Source organism: Lentinus tigrinus (genome assembly GCF_003813185.1).
Source record: "Lentinus tigrinus ALCF2SS1-7 unplaced genomic scaffold L226scaffold_17, whole genome shotgun sequence".
Taxonomy (NCBI): Eukaryota; Fungi; Basidiomycota; class Agaricomycetes; order Polyporales; family Polyporaceae; genus Lentinus; species Lentinus tigrinus.
In genome coordinates this window covers 1-24878 of record NW_027137926.1, presented here as the reverse complement: position 1 = coordinate 24878, position 24878 = coordinate 1, and the positions used below count along the sequence as shown (strand labels likewise).

Genomic DNA, 24878 nt, shown 5'->3' with positions numbered 1-24878 from the left:
GCCACAGCCGAGGGTGCGCGATGGGAGGCCGCGGTGTATAGACATGGTCCGCGACGTGGTCTGCTGACGGCCACTGGGCCACCCCGCGCACTTTGTCTCTCCTCTCCTAACTAGCCTTAGCGCAGTCTTAGTCTACGCTCACGCCAGCTCGGACCCTCCGTATTATACCCAAAGTCTATACCCCCACACGCTCCTTGCACCCTCACTTCGCACCCTCGCGCCCCCGTCTGCCGGCCTGACGACTCCAGCCACCCAAGTCTCCCCGCAGCCCGACGTGCGCACGACCACAGCGAACTCCTCTGTCCATACCGATGTCCACCAAACAAGCACGAGCTGGCTTCTATCCCCGCCTTGGCGTCACTTCCCCCTTCGACGCACACCATGACCTTGTCACATCTCCCGTCTTCTCCCCGCTCGTCCTCGCGCTCCTTCGCCTCACCCTCGCTACTTATGCCTTGTTCGTCGCGCTCTACCAGCTTATTTGGGAGGCAGTAAGGGAAGATGGAACAGCCAATGGGTGAGTCTCATCTCCGCCAACGCGCTCCAATGGGTCGTACATGGGTTCTCCGCGAATACTGATCGCGAGGCACAGATACTTCTCGTACTTCACTCACCTATCCTACATCGGCCTCATTGCGTACCAATTTGCGGCCGGAGTCCAGACCCTGTGTTACGCGTTGAATGGACAAAGCAGTTATCCGCTCCAGCGCTGGCCGCGCTTCCTGCAGTTCCTCCATCGCTTCCTCTACTCGACTGTAACCACATATCGTGAGTAGTTTGCTCCATTGATAGGTCGGCGCGTTGGCTCACAATATTCGTTCGCACAGCTCTTGTCGTGACTGTGATATTCTGGTCGCTACTGTCAGATTCGAGCACCTTTGAATCGACATACTCCAGTACGTCCGCGCGGCGGCATCTGTACGCCTGTACATGATACTCACCTGTGGTTCCAGCGTGGATCAACATCTCGGAACATGCCCTGAACACCGTTTACGCCTTGCTCGAGATCACGCTTACCAGTGTCGCTCCTAGTCCGTGGTTGTACCTCCCACTTTGCGTCTTCACGCTTGCATGCTACCTCGGCGTCGCGTATATCACAGAGGCAACACAGGGTTTCTACAGTGCGTTCTTCTCACCATCATAATGCATTCCACCATGCTTCGCGTCTTCCCCCCACCCCCCACTGATAGTATTGCCGATCAACACGAACTCACGCACGCGTTCATGCCTTCTCTGCCAGCATACTCGTTCCTGGACCCCGGAAAGGAACACGCGAAGCTCGCCGGCTACATCATCGCGGTCGGCATCGCAGAATGCTTAGCGTTCTTGCTCGCAAGAGGCCTCGCATGGGTACGAGACAGGCTTTCGAAGCGCTCCTCCGCCATCCGGCCAGGATCACCAGACTCTACGGAGCAGCGCTCGCCAAGTGAAGATTGGGAGGAGATCGAGAGGCCGAGCATGTCCATTGGCCACGCAGTCTAGAGCAGCTCATGGCTCTGAACCGCACGGTTCTGCGTACTTTCACGACAAAATTACGACGACGGAATGGCACGTTCCAGTACATACCTGTGGATAGCTGCATAGACGGGGATGCTACTGCTGCTAGTCACGCACTAGAATGTATGTACGATAGACCATATGGGATAGACATGGCTGGATTCTCGTTTACTGGACACAAGTAGGACAGTGAACGTACAAAGGCAGATTCGTCGCACCCGTTCTCATACTCGCGCACATGCAGCAATTGCAAAGGTCCATATAGGCTTTTAGACAGGGGAATTGTCCCAGACTCGTCAACGGGGCTCCACTTGGGAACGTCGGCTGGAGGGACTGGAAGGGCTTGCGGTGATATGTCAGATAGAGACCGATAGCGGGCGCGCCGGGCAACCACTTGCACACTTCTGGGAGAGGGCCAAGACAGGAGTGGACATCGCCAGCGATGGTGACAAGCAAGGGAAGATTGGGGACTCGGAGGACGAGTGATCCTGATTATGCCGGAGAGCGTGCCTGAAGCGCGAGCCTCGAGGCATGAATGCGACCTGGAGCGCAGAGCAGCCTTGAAGAGGACGATGAGCGACGGCGGACGATCTTCAAGCACAGGGGGAGGAGCAGGACGGCAGAACGGAGGCAGCTCGCGGCCGCGGGGACTGGGAGCTGAGTGAGCAGAGACAAGGAAAGGAGCAGCTGCAGCTCGCGCCTGCGCACATCGCCCTTTGCCATTCTCCACGCCCCTCACCCCGTCCCTATATCCCTCCGCGGCCTCGTCTGCCTCACAACCCACCTCGCGTCTTGCTGCTCGCGCACAACAGCTCCAGGAGAAGCAGCGAAGCAGAGACGAGCATCACAGGGGCCCTTGCTGAGTCTGGGTGCGCATTACTGACGACTAAAACAACCGTGCTGTCAAGTCCGCGCGGTCGAGGAACCAAGACCGTCTCTCCACGGAAGTCCGAGCGCGAGCAGTCGTCCATTGATCCCGACACACTCCTAGCCGAGCAGCGGCCAGAAAACCAGACGCAGACGGCATAAGTAGCCAGTGCGGCCTCCTGGAATGCCATGCCTGCCTTCGACCCTGTCCGCGATGCCGTCCTCAACTCTCCCGTAACCTCCTCCCTCGCCCTTCCCCAGTCTGCGCGCATGTATGCCGACGCTGCAAATGCCAAGTCGCCTCACCCGGGTGCGTCCTCTCACCCCCGTCACCCCCCGCCTTCCGCACCAGGTCCGGGCATGTCCATCGTCACCTCTGCTTCCCTCTCATCCACCACCACTTCTCCCTCGGAGCAAAGTCCTGGGACGGCTCTCATTAGTCCCCTGACACGGAGAGCGACCGATCTGTCCATGCTCCTCAACGACTCTGGCCCGATGGACACGCCACTGTTCACCCCAACCACTCCCCGCGCCCCGGCGGGACTCACACACCTGCTTTTGCATGACTCCGACGACGGTGCGGACGTGGAGCAGTTGTCGCAGTTCACCCCCATGCGAAGACGATCCTCTGCCACAATGTCCGAAACCTCCACGGGCACCTCCCGCGAATCCTCGTATTTCACTCATCTCGGGAGCATAATCGCCCGTCCATCCTCTTCGTCCGCATCGCATGGCGTGCCCTTCCAGCGTGAGTCGTTTGGTCTCGCATTGCCTGGAACCGCAGGGGCCCCACCACCCACATCGGCGAGCATGTCTCTCGCGTTTCCACCAAGTTCAGGTTCCCGACCATCAACAGCCGTGTCGATTGCCTCAGGACCACCCACCTCGAGGCCGTCGACTGCAGGCCAGCCGCCCGGCTCCAGCTCAAGTGCTGTGTCTGCATCAATGCCACCACCAGCACAAGCGCCGCAACGCTCCCCTCTCATCTCTTCTGCCGTGACCGCCGCTAGGGCGCCTCCCTCCAAGCGTGCTACACGCCCACCCTCCCCGACCAAACCTGTTCCGTCACCCATCAGCGTGCTCCCGACCGCACCCACACCACCAGTACCCGTACCCGCACCTACATCTGTGTCCGCTCCTGCATCAACTCCGGCGCCACCGCCTGCACCAAGTTCCTCAAGTATCCCTCCAACCACCATGCAGAAGCCACCACCACCTCCCAGACAGCACTCGGGTTCAGGTAACAGTGTATCTCGCAAAACTTCCTCGTCCATCACTCCAAAACCACAGTCGTCCCTGCCGCCGCCTTCTGCCAGTCTTCCACCCAAGCCAGAGCGGCCTCCTTCGCCCCCACCTTCGCAGATGAAGCGTAGTACCGTCCCCTATGCGCCACGGCGCATTACGCCTGCGGGTTCCGTCCTCATCCCGTTGTCGCCCGCCGAGATGGAAAAGTACAGGAATTACTCGGGTGGAGTGGGGACGATGATCCTACGCAAGAAGAAACGCGTTGAGAATCTGCTTGGTGACGGCCCCGTCAAGCGCGAGCGCGAGGACGAGGACTCCGAGGAGAGCCCGCGGAAGAAACGGAGGTCAGGCGATGTTGCCGTCGTTGTCGAGCACTGTGCGCACATCCCCCGGTTATCCCACTGACGTCACTTTACTGACTATCTTGCGTATATTCAGACAACGCCCGACCAGATGTTGGCGTGGCGCAGAGACAGGAGTCGCCTATTATTGGGCTCAAGAGCTTCAACAACTGGGTCAAGAGCGTGCTCATCACTCGCTTTGCGCACCCGGTGCTCGCCGCGTCCCCCGGCCAGTGGAGAGGACGAATGCGGGGCCGCGTGCTTGACATGGGATGTGGGAAGGGCGGCGATCTCACCAAGTGGGCCAAGGCAAATGTAGCTGAATACATCGGCCTCGGTATGTGTTGTCGCTTTTGTCCGGGCCGTCTCACGCTGACGTCAAATGGGCAGACATTGCCGCCGTGTCTGTCGACCAGGCACGCCAGCGCCACGGAGGGTCGCGGGGAGCCCGGTTTACGGCCGAGTTCTTCGCCCTCGACTGCTACACCACGGTCTTGTCTGATGCACTGCCGCCAAACCTGCTCTCGACACCGTTCGATGTCGTGTCCATGCAGTTCTGTATGCACTATGCTTTCGAGAGCGAAGCGAAGGCGCGCATCATGTTGAGGAATGTGGCGACGTGGCTGAGACCGTCTGGCATGTTCATTGGCACCATACCAAACGCGCAGCAGTTGATGTATGTCCTCATTCGTCATTATATGGCGCGGCGTTCGCCTGACATTCGTCTCACAGGGAACACCTTGACGAACTTCCAGAGGACGCCAAGGACTTGTCTTGGGGCAACAGTGTCTACAAGATCCGCTTCGAAGACCGGCATCAGCGACCGATTTTCGGTCACCGCTATTGGTTTTACCTCCAAGACGCTGTTGACGATGTGCCAGAATATGTGGTCCACTGGGACAACTTCGTCCGGTACGTATATTATACACAATCAGGACCTGAAGATTTCTAATCGCAGTCAATCCATAGGCTCGCATCAGAGTACGGCCTGCAACTTGTATACAAAAAGGAGTTTCATGAAATCTATGAAGAACATTCTGAGCATCCCGACTTTGCTCCCTTGCTCCAGCGCATGCGCGTTGTCGACGCCAATGGCGAGAGCCAGATGGATGAAGACCAGTGGGAGGCTGCGAGTACGTCTCGTTGGTTCGAGCTTACCGAGTTATTGAACTGATTGCTCGTTTAGATGTCTATATTGGGTTCGCTTTCGAGAAGCGGTAGATATTCGCCAGGTTGACAGGTTGGTTCCGACCTTTTTTGGATCGTCTTGCTCCCCACGGATGCTCGGTGCCCCGTTATACCATGACCTTATGTTCTGAGTAGTCAGATGTGTCACGTTGCTGTCCCCTCATCCTTCATCTCTTGCGTTGCTCCAGTCGTCTGTATATGACATGTATCCAGTACAATCTGTGTTTTGTCGCCGTAGATATGTTATGCTGACTACATATAAGCATCTCTATGCCATGCTAGGCGTAATGGACGTGTACTTTCTTATCATCTGCATCCGGTTTTCCTCACCGTCCGATGCTATGATCACGCCTTCGGCTAGGCTCAAGCCAATCCTTGCTTGAGTACACGATTCCTCCTATTGTATTGCTGATGCTCATAATTCTTGCTAACCGCTCACCAGCTAAGCGTTAAACAAGACGTCGGTCTCAATGCTTTTAACTCCCGAGTGCGTTTCCTTTGACATGTCGAGGTCCGTATGCTTGCTGACCATGGTCGGTCGTGCCTGTATTTGGACTCGGGAGCAGGACCGACACTCGCAGGCACATGCAAACATGGCACCCTCTCCTACACCCTTTATTGACTTACTACCAAGCGCTCCCCGAGAGCATAACTCTCTCGCATGTCTTGTAAGCTCGCGTCGCGTGCCTCAGCACTTCGCAAAGGAGGCCAACGCAGATATATAAATCCGCTTCTGTAGACTGACGTCCCCTGCGTCTCAGGTGCATTCGCCCGCCCCTCATACAAGACACCATCATGACTGCAACGATCACGCTTTGGGCTGTTATCCTGGCCGTAGTATCTGTTGTCTTTGCGATTCCGGCGTCGATCCCAAGGGATAAAGATACATCTCGGACTAGCTCTGTTTCTCAAGTCGAGGTCCACTCGTTCAAGCCATACACATTCTACGCTGCGTCCGCGTATTGTCTTCCGACGACCACGATCGACTGGAGCTGTGGACAGAACTGTGCGGCCAATCCGAACTTCATTCCAGTGGCCGCTGGTGGTGACGGTTCATTTACCCAGTACTGTGAGTCCACAGAGTTCGAAGTTTGATGTCACCTCGAATCCCCCGTCTCCCTGGAACTCATTGCTTACATTCAGGGTTCGTCGGATATGATCCCGAGCTCGATGAAGTGATCGTTTCCCATCAAGGCACCGACGTGCTCGCCATGTGAGGACTGTAATTCGGATGCGAGGCTTTGATTGATTCCCATTATCTCGCGATACAGCGTTCCTGTCTTGACAGATGGGGATACAGCGAGTCTACCGCTTAATCCACAGCTGTTCCCCGGCGTGGACCCATCTGTCCTCGTTCACGATGGATTTGCTTCAGAACAAGCAGCGTAAGATATGCGCCACCTCTTTTGCCTCGCTCTAACTCATGTCACTCTTTGTCACTCTAGGACATCTCAGTCAGTCTTGACGGCAGTCATCAACGCCACGGCAGCGTTCGGAACGAACAAGATAACTACTGTCGGTCATTCGTTGGGTGCGCCCTCAAAGGTCCTATGTCGTTATCATCTGTCGCATGCTCATTTGCTCGATAGGCGCAGCAATCTCTCTCCTGGACGCGATATATCTCCATCTTCAGGTTCCGACTGCACAAGTTCGTTTCGTGGGGTACGGCTCTCCACGGGTCAGTACCTGAGTATTACGGAGGTCGTCGATAATATTGACGTATTGGCACATGTCAAGGTTGGGACGGCAACGTTCGTCGACTGGGTCGACACCCTGCCTATTGAAGTCAATCATATAGCGAACAAGAAGGACCTGGTGCCGATCCTCCCGCCGATGTTGCTCGGTTTCCACCAGATCAGCGGTGAGATCCACATCGACGAGCTTAACCAGTGGATTAACTGTCCTGGTATGTTGTCCACGGATTTGAGTTCACTACCACTCAATTAATCTCTCGGGCAGGGCACGACAATCCAAGCTCCTTGTGTACTGCCGGAGACGTCGATCTCGTCCTCAACTTTCAACTCTCCGACCATGCTGGGCCTTACGACGGGGTCATGATGGAATTTTGCCCGACTTAGAGAGAAGATTGGTCAGCATCTGTGCTGGTTGGAATAAGTATACCTGCGAAGCAATCCATGCGTTCATGATTAGTTCAGGGTCCGAAGACGGCAAGATACTGCAACCGGCCAGTGCTTCGTACATAGAAGACTTGTACTCTACACGCATGAGAAGAGCCCGGTCCCCGCGATGCCCGCTAGCACGATCTTTCGCCGCAAGGGAGTACCTGCGTTCATGGTACTCTGCAGTTTGTTCGGTTCCGATGTCAGGTCACGCCGGAGGTCAGGAAGGCTCATCGGGCCCGTTAACGCTCTCACATGCTGGCATATAGAGTGCATCAAGAGATCTACAGTACATGCCCCTTGTTTGCACTGCTATGATGTAGGCTGTAGGACGTGGGACCACACTTCCGAGCCCCGGACTTCTCGGGTGCGTTAGACCGCCCGCGTGTAGCTGATCGCTCTTCGAAGCCGCGTCAAATGATACATTCTCTCTCGCGGGGCTAAGTCCTCTGACAATCCATCAGTCATCTAACTCCGCTCTCTGACACGACCACACACTCCCATTGTCATTATTGGCACACCAGACGACGTGTTTCAGGCGATGTCAACTCTCTTTCCCACTCAGCATGCTTCGCCATGCCGTTTCCCCATACCAAGCCGCCTATGACTGACCCCTGGTGCGTCATACCCTTCCAGAGCAGGCAAGCATTCACCGGTCTGTGCAGATACGGGCGACGATACATGTGCGGCCCAAGAACGCCATTTGATCCGGCTGCACGTTCGTGACCTCTCGTGGCCCTACAGCCTGCCTGCCGGTCGCCGGATGACACTTTTCGAACAACAGACTTCTCTGTCCTGTCGTAGCGATAGAACGAACGCATGCGCAGTCGCTGCTCGGCCCCGGCAGGATTAATTGGTCTCTCTGATGTCTTGGACTCGGAAGGCCTATAAGAGCGCAACCTTGCATCCCCTTCCTCCTTGTGGTCATCACCGTCGGTCTATCGCCCGGTTACTGCAGCCTCCCTGTAATCCGACGCAACCGCGTAGGATCCCCGACACTAGGCCCACAAGATCTGCCTTTTTCCGGCGCAATCGGTCCACGACTCTAGTCACGATGTCTCCCGCGAAGGTCAACACCTTTGTGGCACTCCTCGCCACCGCATTCTTCTGCGAGCACGCTACGGCCGCGGCGATCCCTGCGTCGATCCCTGCGTCAGAGCTAGCTGAGCGTCAAGCCATCACTGCGCTCACCACCAGCCAGATCACGGCGTTCCGTCCCTATACGCACTATGCCAGTACGGCATATTGCCAGCCTGCCGCTACATTGGCGTGGAACTGCGGTGCGAACTGCGAGGCCAACCCACAATTCGTGCCCATTGCCTCTGGTGGTGATGGTGATTCAACGCAATTCTGTAAGTGGTCTAGAGCACGCATGCTCGTTGTTTACGTCTGACCGTAGATTGACCCCAGGGTATGTCGGGTTCGACCCTACCTTGGGCGAAGTGATTGTCGGCCACCAGGGGACCGACACGAGTGAGATGTGAGTTGCACAACCAAGCGTTATACTTAGCACCACACCTGACATCCTCAGTCTTCCCGTCCTGGAGGACGGGGACATTATACTTGAGACTCTGGACTCAGGGCTCTTCCCAGGTTTGAGCAGCGACATCAAGGCCCACATGGGGTTCGCAGGTTCTCAGTCAAGATCGGCTGCAGGCGTCCTGGCAGCCGTGAAGACGGGCATTTCTAAGTTTGGCGCCAAGAAGGTTACCGTCACCGGTCATTCCCTAGGTCAGTAAACCGTGGGTACCACGGTGAGAGCCACGCTTACTGACCATGTTTTCAGGCGCCGCCATCGGTCTCCTGGACGCTGTCTTCCTTCCTCTTCATATCTCCGGAATCACCACCCGTTTCGTGGGTTACGGCATGCCCCGTGTGGGCAACCAGGAGTTTGCGGACTACGTTGACTCACGAGCGATCTCTGTGACGCACATCAACAACAAGGAAGACCTCGTCCCAATTCTTCCTGGACGCTTCCTTGGTTATCACCATCCTTCCGGCGAGGTTCATATCGTTGATTCTGGTTCCTGGCTCTCATGTCCCGGTGAGTAACGCTCGATAAGCTCCACAACAACGCTCATGCAATCCAACCTGGCGAATAGGTCAGGACAACACTAGCGATGAGTGCACTGTCGGCGACGTAGGGAACATCTTTGAAGGCAACACCGACGACCACAGCGGCCCGTACGATGGCATCGAGATGGGCTGTTAATGGTGATCCAAGCGCCTCATTGTTGACAGTTATTATGTCCTATATCTGAGCTATGTGGTACTTTCACCTTCTGTGTCAGGCTGCAGGCAAAACCGGCATCTGTATTGCTTCCACTCTTTTGTTATACAAAAAATCGCTTGCGATCGTGTATTCAACACAGTCCGGTGTCTATAATACTTGTGATCATAGCTTCGAGTCTTGTTGCTCCAACCACTTCGTGAGCTCGTCCGTTGAACGCTGAGTATGTTCTTATCAGTACGTCCTGGCCCGTCGTGTTGATCGATGCTCACCTTCAACCATGCCGTACGAGACTTGATTGAATCAAGCGTCTGTTTTAGAGCCATATCGTACTTTGAAGTGTCCTTGTCCTGTGGTGAAATCGATACACAGAGCAGATACAGGAGGAGAGTCATCTACCCACCTTGAAGAACGCGGCCGTCTCCTCGTAGTCCTTGTCTGATGCTAGCCCCATGAACGAGAGCTATACCGGAGATGTCAACTGTCGTGTACGTGCAAGGAGGACGCAAGGAACTTCACCTCAATGCACCGGATGAGTATCGTGAAGTTCCCAGCGTAGCGCTTCTCAAACTATGACACAGCCTGTGGTCAATATTCTATGACAGGGGAAGAGACGGCCTACGTACGGCAGCAAAGTGCTCCTTGAATTTCTCAGCGAGGAACCGTCTGGTAGTGACGTTCCTCATGAGTCCACCGAGGTAGTAGAACGTGTCCTGATCTCTGGCGTCGTTGAGAATGAAGTTGAACGTCTCCTCGGCGAGACCGAGGTCCTGGACTGCACCCATCGCTCGCATCGCCGAAACGCCCTGAGAGGGATTTTTGGACTTGGCGGCGATGCTCCGTACCAGCTCCCACTCAGGTCGCCCACCCGTCTTCACGGCCTGATACCTCGCTGTGAGTGCGATTCTTCGACCCATACTCTATGTGCGCGATACATACAATTCTGAATGTGATGTTAGTCAAGTCGCTGGGGATCTTGGAGTCGTCCCCCGTCTTGAGAAGGTGGTCGAAGCGGCTCTTCAGCTCGCCGATGACCCTATGTCATGGAGACGTTGAACCTCTCTAGCGGGCATATGGGAGGCAAGCAAGACGCACCACGGATCACCTGCGTTGGCAGCCTGCTCTATTGCGGTGGTGCGCAATTGCTGAACGTCATACGAGTCGGATTCAGAATATTCAAATCCGTATTTCTTGACGAGCGGAACGAACAATTCCTACAGTGAGGGATCAACAGGTGCAAGTGATGAATGGATTGCATCTGTGCCTACCCTTCTGAGCGCGTTCAACATCTTGAAAACGTGTGGGTTCTCCCACCACGTTGAGACGATAGTGGTGAGGTTCGAGGCAATGGCGCCCCAAACCAAGTCTGCGACGCTGTTAGTCTTTGCAGAAGACAGCCGGTCACGGATACTCACGCTCTTGTTCCTCGCGAAGTGCATGGATGAGTCCCAGAGCACTGCTGACAGGAGTATAGCCGGCCTTCGCCAGTGCGAGTGCGTCTGAAACGAGCCCGATCCGATCCGCGAGGGAGAACGGAGAATCCTTGGCAGCAGCCTGCTCGCCGAGCTTCACCAACCGCTCCGTTGAATACTGCGTAGCAACTGATGACAGGTTAAAATATTGCCACAGCCCATATGAGCGGCGCACTCACAGAATCCGGTGGTGTCTGCATTCAGTTTGAACGGCTTGCTCACGTCCAGAGGAATGAACTTCTCTCGCTCGTCAAGGAGGAGATCCTTATTGATGAGAGCCTTTCCATCGGCAGAAACAGTGACGAGGCTCAGCGGGATGGTCCTACGCCATAGATTATTGTCAGTTACGTTTGGAGCTGGTGAGGTTCATACACCGCACCAGATCGTCTCGTTATCCTTGGGGTCCGCAGGACCCGTCTCAAGGAACCTGTCTTGCCGGACATGAATTCCGCCGTCCTTCTCCGTTACCGTCACGACGGGATATCCGATCTGCGAGACCCACGGGCGTGAGGATACCGTTTGCGGTCGGTCTGGACTTACCTACCTTCTTGACCCAGTCGTCCATCATTTTCGGAATGTCGAGACCTGAGCATATCGAGTCAGAGACGATGATCCGTACATCGGAAGTAGCTACACGTACCAGTTGCAGCTTGGATGCCTTCCCATAGATCCTTTGTGACGCTGTTCTTATACATGTGCTTCTTGAGGTAGATGGAAACACCTTTGAGGAAACGGTCCTCTCCAACATAGCTTGCCAGCATGCGGAGCACTGTGATGGTTCAGAGGCTGGATCTGCCTCCGAGTTGCATGCAACATACCTGAAGCTGCTTTCGCATATGACAAAGTGTCGAAGATCTGCGGCAAGGATTGGGTCAGTGGACCAGGGTGCACTTTCGTTAACGACGCACCTGGTTAACCATGTTCGCATCGGGGCATTCGACCTCGACGGGATGGGAGGACGCCTTGGCATCCAGAGAACGGGCGCGGAAGAAGTGTTGAATCAAGAAGTCTGCATCGAGCTTCCATTCGGGGAAGACCCTGGAGGGCTGTCAGCGCTTTGAATGTTACGTCGGTTTCAGTTACGCACTTGTCTATGGTGAGGTTAGCGAAACATTACAGAGGGCAAGAACAATGTGACATACCAAGGATGATTTTCTCGCCCACCTGAACTGTGTCAGTCTAGTGTGTACAGCTGACCGGTAAAAGGAACGCACCAGAGTGGCAAAACCTGTAGGTTGGGTTCAATTAATGATTTTCAGCGTATGATTGCGAAGGCTAACCTTCGTTCAGGTAGAGATTGTCCCACCACTCCATGGTCGTGATGTTTCCAAACCTGTCCATCACCTCAACACACACTCCTGAGTTCGATCAACGCCCACGTACCACATGTGTGCAACTTCATGACTCTGGGTGCCGGCAATGTTCTGCTTGGAGACAATATCTGCCGAGGTAGGGTCCAAGAGGAACGCTTGTGTCCGGCCGGTGATAAGACCCTGTAGGCCACTTCTTCAGTCTTTGAAAATACAAGATCTGTGGAGAGGTAATCACCCAGTTCTCCATCGCACCGGAGTCGAAGTCGCTCGCCTAGAAGAGCGTCAACGCGGGAATTGAGCGTTTGGGCCCATGTGACACATACCACGAGCGTGTCAAGCTTGGGCAGAGGGTATTCGATATCAAAGACCTCCTCATAGAGCGGAAGGACCATGCGCTTGACGTCCAACGCGAACTGGGCTTGGGAGATGACATCCGGGGTCGCTGCATGGACCGTTCAGAATGATGTTCACTGCTTTGCTCGGATGTGCTCACCGTAGATGCGCAGAGGGCGAACTTTGCCGCTGAGCGGGCTCTTGTACGAACTTTCGAGGTATTCAAACGGTCCGTTCGCATAGGCCACAAGGTATGTCGAAACCTTGCAACTTTGTGAGCGGTCGACCAATCCCCTGGGAGGAGTAACGTTACCAGAGGCGTTGTCTCGAACTTAGTGACCTTCCACTGCCCAGCATCCGGTAAGGCCGCCATCTTCCTCCCAAGCCACGAATCCTTATCGACGCTCTCGGGCTTGTATACCTCTTCCGAGATGGCGGGCATGTTGCTCAAGTTGACAGAGTTGACACGGGAGACGAGGGTAACGGCAAAGGTGGCCTTTAGGAGAGGCTCATCCCAGCACGGGAATGCCCTCCTGGCTGCCGTAGGCTAGTTCCTGCATTAGTACTTTTGTCAAATGACCTATGTAGAACAGTACCTCGAACTGCGTTAGCGAATAGGTAAGATCGCCATCTTTGCCGCCGATGGAGCGGTAGTATCCCAACATGTCGCCAGTCAGGGGCCCCTTGAACGAGAGTGAGAGTCGGGCCTTCGTGCCAGCAGGCAACGCCTTCGGGAACGAGAAGGTGCCGCGCTCGTTCACGTCGTCGAACTGTCGAGTAGCAGCAGACTGAACATCCTGCAAAGCCTCGGATTGGAGAGAGATGTCGCCGAGTTCCAGGTTGGCTGTGTTGAGTACGAGGGTAGACGTCTCCTTGTTGACGTGGACACTGCAGGGGCGCGAAGAGACGCGTCAGCGTAACGTACTCATACTACGATGTGGGGCGCTAGAAACAGCATACTCGATGTGCACGACACCCTCGAAGGTGGAGTTGGCGAGGTCAGTCCAGACGGTGACGTCGTAGTGAACGGGCTTCACGTCGGTGGGGAGCCTGTAGTCCTGCTGGGCGGTGTTCGGGGCAGAGGCAGACATGGTGGGCGGATGAGCAAGAACGGAGCAGTTCCTGGTATGCAAGAGCGGTGCTGCTCGTGCGAACGCTAGTCTTTTCTGGTTAGTTTGGGAGCGCGGGGGGTGTGACGACGGAGTGCGCGGGCTGGTGCCTGGGATGGGCTTTGTGGCGTTGGAGGATGCGGAGATGGCTGCGGACGAGGATCTCGAGGAGGTCGAGGGTGCAGTGGGAAGGTGGCGGAGAGCACGGGCAGAAGACTTCATCTGGACAATCGGGCCTGATCTGCCTGCGATGGCGGCACGATGCTTGTCCACCTCTCTTCCTCCCTGTGGCAGTGTCCCACGTACATACCTCCTCGGCTATCTGCTGCATTCGGTCGTGCAAAGCGCGCGGGCACGCACTGGCAGGAATGAACACAGTTGGAATCCGTCATGTTATCGTGATTGAGTGAGCACGATCCGTTATAAGGCTGAGCGTAACGTAACATACAAAGTTCGTCTGTCTCATGAGCATCGAGCACAGCAGCAAATTGGAAACAAGTACATGTCTACTCTCCACAACCACGTCCTGCAGTCCAGATCCAAGCATCTATCGCACACCAACTATACCTCAGACGAGACACTACAATACACCACACACTACGCGCATGTGCAGTAGGGATATGCAAGAAATGGGTGACGAACGCGATAGCGCGTTCTCAGGAGGGTCCTAAGTATCCAACGGTAGAGGGAGATGCCTGACGTCGTGAGTGCGATACTAGCGAGCTAGAACCACTTGCTCGGCTTGAGGCCGATGCGGTCGAGCATGCCCTTGAAAGATTGTGGGACAAATGCGCCGAGTGCGGTGGACAGCTGCAGCTTCACGGGCTTGCCGACAACCTCCAACCTGATTGAGTAGAGAGTTCAGGTGAGCGGACATCAAGAGCGCAGCAACGGTGGAGACGTACTTGTAGGCAGACTTGCCGTTGATCATGATATCTACGTTCACAACGGGGTGTTGGTGGTCCTTCGTGTCGACCTCAATCCAAGACCTGTTGAGAGCACGCATATCAACACGATCGTTCGACTGGGCAGGTAAATGAGGCGACCGCACCATTTATAGTTCCCTTCAGCGATATACTGGAGAACCCTCTCCTTGGGCACCTCAACGACGTATTGGAGGACCTCCTTGCTTCCATCCTCGTTGACGATGACATTCTCACGCGTCTTGTTCACGATCTCCTCGCTCCGTGGGAGCAGTGTACGGATAAACGGCACGTAGAACATACTCATCGGGCTTGTCGAGATTTCGAGCACATTGTGGCCCCAGTCACCCGCCTCGAACTCGATCGCAGCAAACTCGTGGCGATCACCGGAGAGTATGATCACGTTCGGGACGGTGTGCAGCGCGCTGAGGAGAGCGGCCTTCTCTGCGGGGAAGCCGGCCCAGGTCTCAACAGGACCCTCGTATGTCCAGAGCGAGGTGAAGGGCACAGATGTCACGATGAACTTGAAGACAGCAGTTTGGTTGACCTGGTAGAAGAGCGTATCAGAAGATGCAAGCAACATGATGATGCGAGACACGAACCTTGCCGAGCCAGTTGTACAGGGCGGCAAGCTGCTGGTCGCCGAGCATGGTGTGCGTAGTGGGGTCGCCGACCGAGATATCGGAGCGGTACCTCCGCGTGTCCATGACGAAGAAGGCAGCATCGCCATACTTGAAGTCGTAGTAGTACTGGCCCTCTGCCGGGGAGTCAAAGTTGGCGTTCGCGTTGTAGAGTTCAAAGGCGTTGGAGGCGCTTGGGAACGGCCCTTTGGAATCGTTCCCCTGTCCAACATAGTTGTTGATGATCTGCGGACGGATAAGTGATGGGACGCAGAATGGAGCGGTCTGGCTAATCACCTCATGATCGTCGTAGGTATGGAAGATCGCTGCAAGTGCGCATGAGTATGAGGAAGCCGTGGAACGTGAACGGAACTCACGAAGGCGCTCGTAGACCTTGCGGAAGCTCGGACTGTTGTAGTTGCGGCGGTAGAAGCGACGGTAAGCCTCCTGATCATCACCGTAGTATACAGGGACGTCTGCATAGATGAAGTCTCCCAAAAAGATCATGAACTCTGTTGGAGGTTCAGGCTTCTCAGGAGCGACTGGTAGAGTGACATTCGAGACAAGAACGGTAGCGTTCTCTGATGTGTGACTCGCAGCGGGGACAGCGTCAGAAGTGGTAGACTCGGGGGCCTCCGCGGAGGAGCTGGTGGGAACAACTTGAGACACGAGAGGGGCAGAGGATTTGGGCCAGAGGGTGTCTGCAAGGAGGTCAAAGCCCTTGATCCTGCGGGACTGGAGGGGAGCATAGGGGAAGTTGGGAGTCATGCACGAGGAGGCCAGGAAGCGGAAGTTGGAGCCGCTGTAGAGACGAGAGTCGGGGAAAGTGCGGAAGCGGATGGGCTCTGCAGGGTAGGGGAGAACGGTGTCGTTGAGGTCCTCAAACCGATCTAATTGCGGACGAGTGTGTCAGGGGTGGTGATAGGGCGTATGGAAGGGCCGAGCTTACATTCATAAGTAGTGGTAGGCCAGAGACCGGATAGGCGGAGTGTAGAGACCCAGTCGGAATCTGCAGTAAGATTTGCAAGGGGACCGTCGCGCCAAGGGGCGTCGGTAGAACCTTTCGTGTCTACCTGGCGCCAAGAGAGGCGGACAAGGTTTTGAGTTGCATTGGTGGTAGGAGGGTAGCGGACGACAATCTTGGCTGCGTCAGGGTAGAGGGCACCGACGCGCGTGTAGACGACACCGGAAGCATCATCAAAGTAAGGGACAAGGAGGAACTCGGCGACAGCGAAGAGGAGTAGGGTGTTGATCGCAAGGTTGGCGTAGCGGAGGATGGGGACAGGGGACGGTACGGAGAAGAAGATTGACTTGAAGGCGGAGCTCCACTGAAGCGGCGGAGTGAGTGGGGGAAGGGAATACGGGTACGGAGGACAGATCTCACCTCGAGGGGCTGGGGGACGGGTGCGACGAGTGTTGTTTCGGAGACAGTGACGTCTGTGACGAGCTCGCCGTTGGAGTCTGGCTTCTCCTCGACGACGACTTTCTCCTCCTGGATAGCGACTACTTGTGTGAAGAGGGGCGTGGCCGCGGGGAGGGTTGCGGCATAGGCGAGATATAGTGCGGGGATAATGTACTTGAGTTCGCTTTTCGGGACCTGGTGCGGAGTGGTGAGGGCGGAGGAGGGGGAGACACGCGTTGGACTTACAACTTCGAGGAAGAGGTAGACTAGGATGCGGTATAGGGTAGAAATGCCGGAGTTTGCGATGGCCGTGAAGGCCGACATGGTGTGTGCGCCGTGTGCGTCGTCGTGTTCGTCGTTGTCGTCGTCGAGGAGGAGGAGTCGAGGAGGGGCGCGTTGACATCGTCGCTCGCGTGGTGGTTTCCTTTTTGGCGCGTTGCAACCGCCCGAGCCGAGCTCAGCGGTCAAGGCACTCTCTCTCCCGACGTCCATCTCGTTTCTCTCCCTCGCGTCGCCGCCGCTGCTCACGCCGTCTACGACCTTTCATGCGAGCCTGACGACCCGCGGATGTCCAGCGACTGTCCTCGCTGCCACCCACAACCTACCTCTCACCGTCTCCGGCCCAGACGGCGTCGATCAACGCGTCTCTCGTCTGCTTAACCTCACGCCCCCCGCCCGCACGCTCCCTACATACCCCACGCCATGGAAACCCTCTTTGGAAAACGCAGGAATAGACCGAGGCAGTCCTCCATCGTCGGCCAGGACACCAATGACCGCTCTCGCCCCATGTCCGGGGCCTCTATCGCCACTACACGCTCAGAGTCCACCCGTGCCTCCCGCTATCCCGCTTCCATATCCCCCTTCGAGCCCCATCATCACCACCTCTCAAATCTCTACAAGCACCATACCCCCCAGGACGAGTTCTCCTTCCCCCGCCCCGAGAACGACGACGAAATCGAGATGCTCTTCGACAACATCATGCGCATGCGCGGTCTCGAAGACATCCCCCACCTCTCCATCGACCAGAAGTGGCACATCGTCTACAACGACGAGCAGATGCGCTGGGGCGAGGAGCGCAGGCGCGAGGAGCAGGCCCGCAGGCAGACCGACTCAGGTCAGGCCGCCGCCGCCTTCTCAGAGGGCACCCCCGAGTGGTACATCAAGAAGTTCATGGACAGAACAATCACTCCAAAGCAGGCCTCCAGTCTCCAGGTATCCCTACGCAGTAAGGAGATGAGGTATGTCTCTCCACACTCTCAAGCCCGCCCTCCCACCTCTCATCCATACACAGTTGGTTCCGCCATTTCGTCGAGATACAAGGAACCTCCGTACTCGGTCAGGCTCTCCAGAGTATCAGCAAGAAGGGCGTGCAGAGGTGTGCTCCCATCTTCCTTCTCCCCTCGACTACCCTCTGACTTCGCACCAGGCGCAAGGAGGATATTGAACTCGAGTACGAGGTCGCAAAGTGTCTCAAGCAGATATTGAACCATCAGGTATGTGCCCTTATCCCGGCAGCGACCCACGACCGCTCCCTATTCGCGTTGCGTGTCCTCTCTGGATGTCCCGCTCGCCGTCTTGTTTGGCAGTCGCCCTTCGCATGCGCCCGCCGGTGCTATGCCCGCGCGCTAGGCATATGCTCGCGAAGGCGCCCTCCCTCTCGTGCTGTTTGCACGACGGTCACCATTCACGCCATTGTTTTTGCATGTGTGCTGTCGACATGGTTCGAAGCTGTGGGAGATACGTCGGAGTTGATACACCGAGGTCTGGGCCATGGCGGGATGCTGGGCGTACGCTTCTTCTATTGTTGGACTGACTCCGTATTCAGTTTGCGGCCAATGACGCGCTCAACCATCCGACCATCCTTACGCAAATAGCGTCCGCTCTCAACACGCCACACCTCCCGACGCGCAAGATTCTGCTTGACCTCCTCTGCTTCCTCGAGTACTACAACGATGGCGCCAATCACCATCTCGTCGTCAGCGCACTCGAAGCCCTCAGTGCTGCCAACAATGAGGCTGGTAATCCGTATGGATACTGGTTCAAGTCCTTGGAGAGCGCCCTCGCCGGACGCGGCAAGATGGGCACCCTTGTCGGCGCAAGTGACGAGGTCAAGAGGCACGGTGGCATTGACCCCTCGTTGAATGACTACACGGTATGCATCTTGCATGTTCGCGCGACTCGTCCTTTAACGCGTCTACGTAGCTCTCCAACCTCATCTTCGTCAATGCGTTAATGATCAACATCGACGACCTGGATATTCGAGTCCACCATAGGTCGCAGATGGAGGCGGCTGGCCTTCAGAGTATTATCGAGCATTGTCGCTCGTTCGGTCTCCCAGTCATCGACAAGCAGATCCAGATGCTGCAGGGAATGCTCGATGAGGACGAGAGCAAGCTGAAGGAGCGCGTCGATCAGGCCATCCTGCGTGACCTTGCCAACCCGGAGGATGTCTACAACGCCCTCCGCGCGAAGACGGCAGATACGAAGGCAAAGGATCACTTCTTGTCGATCATGCAACACATGCTGCTCATTCGCGAAGAGGGGCCTGCCCTCGCGCACTACTATCAGTTGATTGACTCCCTCGTAGCGGACGTCGTACTCGACAAGAAGCTTGTTGGTGCAGAACAGCGCCTAGGCCATTCTGTCGAACGCATCATCGCACAGTTCAACGAAGCGGACCGACATCAGTACCTTGAGGACGAGCTCGTGAAGGCAAATGCTGCCGCCCTCCGCTTCCGACTCGAGAAAGAGGCGCTCGAGGATGAAGTTGCACAAGGTGAGGGTGGTCTCGTCGGGTCGCTCAAAGCAAAGGTCGCCCGCCTCGAGGAGAAGCTAGCCATCTCTCGCGAGAACACACAGAAGCTTCAAGGCCAATTGGAGGCACAGAAAGCGGGATATGAGGAACAGATCGCGCAGCTCGAGGCACAAATTATGGAACTTTTCCGTATGCTGAAGGAGGTCAGCAAGGGCGTTGGCAAGATCATCGACCATGCCAATGCTGGCGGCATGGACCGCAGGACGCTCATCGACACATTGGAGAAGCATCTGCAGCGGGACAAGACCATCAGCATCCTTGAGGGTCGCGACAAGCAACGGGATGGCGCGCCTGCTGATGGTGTAGACAACGAAGACACCCCGAAGAAGAGCGGCAGTCTGCGGAGGACCAACCAATTTCCCTCCACTCGCGGGAGGAAGCCGGGTGCTGGCCGTATTACGCGCATCTCGGAGGCGCAGAACGGGCGCTCGTCCCAGTTCATGGATGCTGATGACGAGATTGAGCAAGAGCAAATTCAGCAGCAGATCGCCGAGGGCGCTATGGTTAGTGCAGTATGCTGTGCTACGTCGCATCTGCTCATGTCTGTGACCAGAATAATGTGCGCGACGGCGCGTCCTCGAGTCCCCGCAGTGCTCGTACGCCTTCACGGAGGAATAAGAATCTGCCCAGGACTCCTCTTGGCAGTACGTAGATTTCCGGTCCATGCATACAGGGGAACTGACTCACTCTTTATCATAGCTCACTTCATTCCCGACGACGATAATCGCAGCTTATCAATGACGGAGACGGATGACTTTGACGGCGATAGCTTACTTCGCCGGTCTAATTCAACAGCCTCTAACCAGACGACGGAGGCAACATCTGTCAGCTCGGGCCTTTCTGTACATACCGGGAAGGATTCGCCGACTCAGCCTGGCTCGCTCGCCGAGCAGCTACGGAGACATCTCACCAAGAGGGGTCGCCCCCCTTCAGAACCTAGCCCGCTCAACTCACCGGTCCCCGAGGAACCAGTGCCTCCCCTTCCTCCTCCGCCTCCTCCACCGCCTGGTGCGTCCGGTGCTCCGCCTCCGCCGCCGCCGCCTCCTCCTCCTCCTCCTCCTCCTCCTCCGCCGCCGCCACCGCCGCCCCCTGGGCCCGGTGGCAAGCTTGGCAAGTTCCCTGCACCACCTCCGCCTCCACCGCCTCCTGGTGGTGCACCCCCGCCCCCACCTCCACCGCCGGGTGCGCCGACGCCGCCAACTTCTGGTCCAGGATCTATGCGCACGTCGTTGCTCGGAGCGAACATCCAGAACCTGCTCTCTGCGCGCAAGGATCTTTCGATCACACCCAGTACGAAGATGAAGCAGCTGCAGTGGGACAAGCTTCCCATGCAGCAGGCGGAGAAGACAGTATTCAAGGAGCCGTCGAGAGAGGACGAGTGGGTGAAGAAGCTCCAGATAGACGGCGTCTGGATGGAGATGGAGGAAGATTTCAAGGCGAAGCAGCTTGTGATCAACCTGATGGGTGCGTCTTTTGTCCTGATCTGTTTGCAGTGAGAGGAGTTGACTGACGTCGACGTGTAGCAAAGCAGAAGCGTGCGGAGCTGAAGAGTGTGCTCGATCCGCAGACCAAGAAGCGAGTCGGTGGGTTCATGTCTGCTGAGTGGAGAGAGGTGCAGATGTTGAACGATCTACAGAGATTCTCATCCAGACGGTCAAGAAGTTCCAGCCCGAGGAGCTTGCCATCAAGATTCGCGACTTCGACCAGGACGTCTGCACGCAGGTGTTCTTGAGCGAGCTCAAGCCCGTGCTGCCCAACCCGGAGCAGGTAAGTGTCTCTTTCGGTGCGGAGTGTCTGGAGATGCTAATGAGGCCTCGACTAGGTCGGAAAGCTCAACGTGTATCGCAATGCGGATCCAGAAGAGCTGGCCGGCCTCCACCCTTCCGATCGTCTCATGGTTCAGCTCATCAAGATCGACCGTCTCGGGCCTCGTATCGAGGGCATGCTGTACAAATGTGTCTTCGACGAGACGTGGGTGTTGCTCGATGAAGTGAGTGGATGCCTCCTCTTCCGTCAACTTCGCTCATGGGACATAATTGCAGAGCGCGAGAAAACTGTCAGACGCGGGCAAGTCGCTGCTGGAGGCGAGTCACTTCAAGGAGCTTCTGAGTGTAAGGAAACAGTCTACTGTCAAAACGGCGCCTTGCTGATCTTATGGCGTGAATCTAGCTGATTCTACTCATTGGAAACTACATGAACGGCACCGGTGTCAAAGGTGGTGCTTTCGGCTTCCGTGTCAGCAGTATCAACAAGGTACGCGTTTAAGGGTACGACAATCAGTGCAATTGCTCACATACTCTCTAGCTCGTCGATACGAAGTCACTTCACAACACGACACTGCTACACTTCCTTGAGCGTACTGTGGCGAAGCATTTCCCCGACATGGAAGCGTTCCTGGACGAACTCGCGGCGCCAGCAGAAGCTTACCGAGGTGAGATTATCTGCGTTACCATGCTGTGTCGCTTGTGTTGACCCACACCGCGTGTAGTCAATCTGCAGGACGTACGCAAATCTCTGGGTGAACTTCGTGAAGGCTTGAAGGCCATTCGCAAGGAACTTACGGAGCACTTCTCCGATATGGAGCTCAACGACAAGTACGGCAAGCAAATGTGGTCTTTTGTCGGCAAGGCGACTACGCAGCTTGAAGATCTTGTCGACGACGTCAACCATGCAGATTCTACGTTCTCTGAAGTGGTCAAGTATTATGGTGAAGACGAGAAGAACATGAACTCTGCCGAGTTCTATGGTATCTTCAAGACGTTCGTGACCTCTTACAAGGTTCGTTTCGATTGCCATACAGTGTGCTTACGTCTCACTGACATTCTGGACTAGAAATGCCGAGCAGACAACTTGCAACTCGCAGAGGAGCGTCAGGCCGTGGAGAAGCGCAGGCAAGCGGCCGAAGATGCTAGAGCGAAGAAGCTCAACTCGCAGGAGGCTCCGGTACAGACGGAAGAGGACAACGCAGCCCTCGACAACCTGCTGGAGAAGCTGCGGAACGGGGACAGCGTTGGTCGCAAAGCACGCCGCACTCGCGCGCGCGACAGAAAGAGCACCGCCCCCACACCAGCCGCACCGCTCACGCTCAATACCGATGTGCTGCTCACGGCGAAGTCGGGCGACACGGCCGACCTCGCACGCGACATGCTGATGCGATTGAAGTCCGACGGGTTTGAAACAATGACACCGTCAACACCGACCGCTGCGAGCATGCGGCGAACACGAAGAAAGAGGGATTCAGAGGGGGTGGCGGCGTTGGCCGCATTGGGGGAGAGTATCTCGCCTGGCGGGCCCTCGCGAGACGATTTGGACACGCCGGTTGGCACTGTGCCGCCAATAACGTTGGACTCGATAGAAGAGCACCCTAGCCCCAGTAGTTAGCTAGCTGTATCGCCAGTAACGGATTCATCTTGCCTCGAGTCTCTTACCACACGCATGGTTGTATACCCGTGACACTGTATAGCTTACTGCTCTCGACATTGCTGCTAGTTTTCTTTTTGCCTACTTTATGTCATGTATTTGAACCTATCGCATCTATTTTCCAGAGTCAACTAGACTGGAAAGTACCGCACGGTATATCTGAAGACTTCCCCCATGATCAGGGTTTCCCACCACCTACCAGTAACATAATAAGATATGAGGAACTCAAATAAAAGTTAGTCTCGGCTCCAGACGTTCACAGCTCTCTCACCTGCGCTCAAACCCTTCGCTAACGCTCAGGAGGAGGCGGAGGGAGGAGCCAATCAGAACGCTGGACAAACCTTGAAATTTCGCACGAGAAGAGTTTGAGCGCCGGAGAGAGAGCTGTAGAACGCACGGCATGCATCCCAAAAATCCAGGGCCCGTGACATGCTTGTGACTTGTTCGTGATGCCCTACCAGGCCCGAACATGTCACGGATATCTCTATGAGCGGGAATTGTAAACAGTCGCGTAGTTGTCATGCTGAAAGACATACAAAGGGACTTTTTTGTCGCGCCGCACGGCGGGACTTGAATGTGATAGACTTGGGACGCGAACGTGTCACAGCGTTCTAATAAGCAAGGGATATGGTCAGGTAAGTTGACGCTGTGACACGTTCGCGTCCCAAGTCTATCACATTCAAGTCCCGCCGTGCGGTGCGACAAAAAAGTCCCTTTGTATGTCTTTCGGCATGACAACTACGCGACTGTTTACAATTCCCGCTCATAGAGATATCCGTGACATGTTCGGGCCTGGTAGGGCATCGCGAACAAGTCACAAGCATGTCACGGGCCCTGGATTTTTAGGATGCATGCTGTGACGTCTGGTGTATTTGGGGCTCGGCAAGGCATGCCGTGACATCACGGTAACTCCGGGTCACTGGGGCAGCGCGTTACTTTTTGTAACACATGTGTCATTACGTTGTAGTCATAATCCAAGGCTGCGCTGCCTGCGGCACATTTGTTAAACATTCAACCAATTCTGCCTTCCCTATTGACTCGCAGTGCTTTCGGAATTCTGCCGTGGTCGTCTGTGTGAATGGGAAACACAATCTTCTGGAGGTGTTCAGCCTAACATTGTATTTTCACTGAATCTGTTTCTAGTGTTCTAGCCTGAGGTAGAAGGAGGTACCATAACGACTAACTACCTTGCCCTTATGCAAAGCAAGTAATGGCTAGACAAATGCCAATGCTCCCCAGACAGTCCCAGATATGCACAATGGATCAACATACATTCACCAGCGTCCAGCTAGATTGAGGCTGCAGTGCTGGGAGTCGTACTTACTTGTTTTGTACCCTTTTGAGCACTTCTGAGAGAACCTTGTACAACCGCGTGGTTGAACTCCGAGCTGCAAGCTTCAGGATCCATGGTCGACAGAAGCAATGACAGGATTCTTGGAGAGATGAAAGCAAGGGTTGAGGGTCAAGCATAGTGGTACGCAACACCCAGAAACCCAAAGCCCAGTCTTATCCCGGTCGCTGCTGACACATGTAGATGACATGTGTGGGTGCTTCTGTGACCTGTGTCACGGCATGCCTTGCCGAGCCCCAAATGCACCAGACATTCTGGAGGGAGGCACGGGCAGCAAGAACAGATGGGGATGAGACTAAATAAAAGTATGAGAATTGCGGACACTGTGGGCATACAGTGACGCACAAAAATGATGCAGCCCCCATATCAGGAAGGTTGTTCACATCATCCAAAGACGCACAGTCTGATGAGCGGCTACGGTGGTCCTCTATGAGACGTGCATGCCCTCCTCTGCAGCCTCTTTGGTACAAATACTCATTCTGGTTGCTTAGATTGAATAATTATCTCCTTTGTCCTTGGTGTAGCATGTTTGGTTGGCACTGCAAGCGGTCATTTAAGTGATATGAGTGTTAAGACTATGCGCACAAGTCGAACTCCGAAGGGAAGTCCGAAGTCCGAAGTCCGATGGTGCG

The 24878-nt window shown here is 55.7% G+C and overlaps 7 protein-coding genes across 7 annotated transcripts; 5 read left to right on the top strand and 2 right to left on the bottom strand.

Annotated features, from left to right (window-relative positions):
- The first annotated feature begins 140 nt into the window (after positions 1-140).
- Positions 141-1736, top strand: L226DRAFT_99274 (uncharacterized protein). The gene is made up of 5 exons (XM_067687414.1): positions 141-517; positions 593-768; positions 828-896; positions 954-1121; positions 1241-1736. Exons 1-5 carry the CDS (start codon positions 312-314, stop codon positions 1480-1482), a joined length of 861 nt encoding a protein of 286 aa, XP_067534007.1. The 5' UTR covers positions 141-311; the 3' UTR covers positions 1483-1736.
- A 324-nt stretch (positions 1737-2060) lies between these two features.
- L226DRAFT_510173 (uncharacterized protein) lies at positions 2061-5471 on the top strand. Its single transcript, XM_067678247.1, has 6 exons — positions 2061-3985; positions 4048-4287; positions 4341-4626; positions 4683-4862; positions 4920-5083; positions 5137-5471. The coding sequence occupies exons 1-6, from the start codon at positions 2554-2556 to the stop codon at positions 5169-5171; spliced, it is 2337 nt and encodes a 778-aa protein (XP_067534006.1). The 5' UTR covers positions 2061-2553; the 3' UTR covers positions 5172-5471.
- A 435-nt stretch (positions 5472-5906) lies between these two features.
- Positions 5907-7358, top strand: L226DRAFT_561175 (lipase). The gene is made up of 7 exons (XM_067683416.1): positions 5907-6207; positions 6282-6351; positions 6410-6523; positions 6584-6669; positions 6728-6816; positions 6876-7044; positions 7098-7358. Exons 1-7 carry the CDS (start codon positions 5934-5936, stop codon positions 7214-7216), a joined length of 921 nt encoding a protein of 306 aa, XP_067534005.1. The 5' UTR covers positions 5907-5933; the 3' UTR covers positions 7217-7358.
- Positions 7359-8312: 954 nt separating this feature from the next.
- Positions 8313-9470, top strand: L226DRAFT_465332 (lipase; the record flags this gene model as incomplete). The annotated part of the gene is made up of 5 exons (XM_067675914.1): positions 8313-8610; positions 8669-8738; positions 8790-8989; positions 9045-9302; positions 9361-9470. The coding sequence occupies 5 exons, from the start codon at positions 8313-8315 to the stop codon at positions 9468-9470; spliced, it is 936 nt and encodes a 311-aa protein (XP_067534004.1).
- A 183-nt stretch (positions 9471-9653) lies between these two features.
- Positions 9654-13697, bottom strand: L226DRAFT_465055 (uncharacterized protein; the record flags this gene model as incomplete). Its single annotated transcript, XM_067675897.1, has 25 exons — positions 9654-9707; positions 9761-9838; positions 9892-9951; positions 10008-10058; positions 10115-10369; positions 10428-10524; positions 10584-10702; positions 10757-10854; positions 10904-11089; positions 11140-11282; positions 11340-11449; positions 11505-11545; positions 11601-11729; positions 11779-11815; positions 11869-11998; positions 12099-12124; positions 12175-12188; positions 12241-12293; positions 12344-12453; positions 12509-12544; positions 12597-12715; positions 12767-12869; positions 12920-13153; positions 13203-13494; positions 13567-13697. 25 exons carry the CDS (start codon positions 13695-13697, stop codon positions 9654-9656), a joined length of 2706 nt encoding a protein of 901 aa, XP_067534003.1.
- A 394-nt stretch (positions 13698-14091) lies between these two features.
- Positions 14092-17048, bottom strand: L226DRAFT_553596 (Metallo-dependent phosphatase). The gene is made up of 9 exons (XM_067682937.1): positions 16907-17048; positions 16643-16855; positions 16208-16586; positions 15636-16148; positions 15556-15584; positions 15241-15504; positions 14767-15185; positions 14621-14704; positions 14092-14559 (listed from the first exon to the last, which is right to left on the bottom strand). Exons 1-9 carry the CDS (start codon positions 16982-16984, stop codon positions 14439-14441), a joined length of 2100 nt encoding a protein of 699 aa, XP_067534002.1. The 5' UTR covers positions 16985-17048; the 3' UTR covers positions 14092-14438.
- Positions 17049-17127: 79 nt separating this feature from the next.
- On the top strand, positions 17128-23024 carry L226DRAFT_613951 (uncharacterized protein). The gene is made up of 15 exons (XM_067686569.1): positions 17128-17898; positions 17952-18035; positions 18087-18153; positions 18486-18812; positions 18863-19978; positions 20029-20119; positions 20175-20939; positions 20999-21058; positions 21112-21242; positions 21298-21465; positions 21518-21586; positions 21645-21728; positions 21780-21906; positions 21964-22253; positions 22308-23024. Exons 1-15 carry the CDS (start codon positions 17363-17365, stop codon positions 22854-22856), a joined length of 4464 nt encoding a protein of 1487 aa, XP_067534001.1. The 5' UTR covers positions 17128-17362; the 3' UTR covers positions 22857-23024.
- The last annotated feature ends 1854 nt before the right edge of the window (positions 23025-24878 follow it).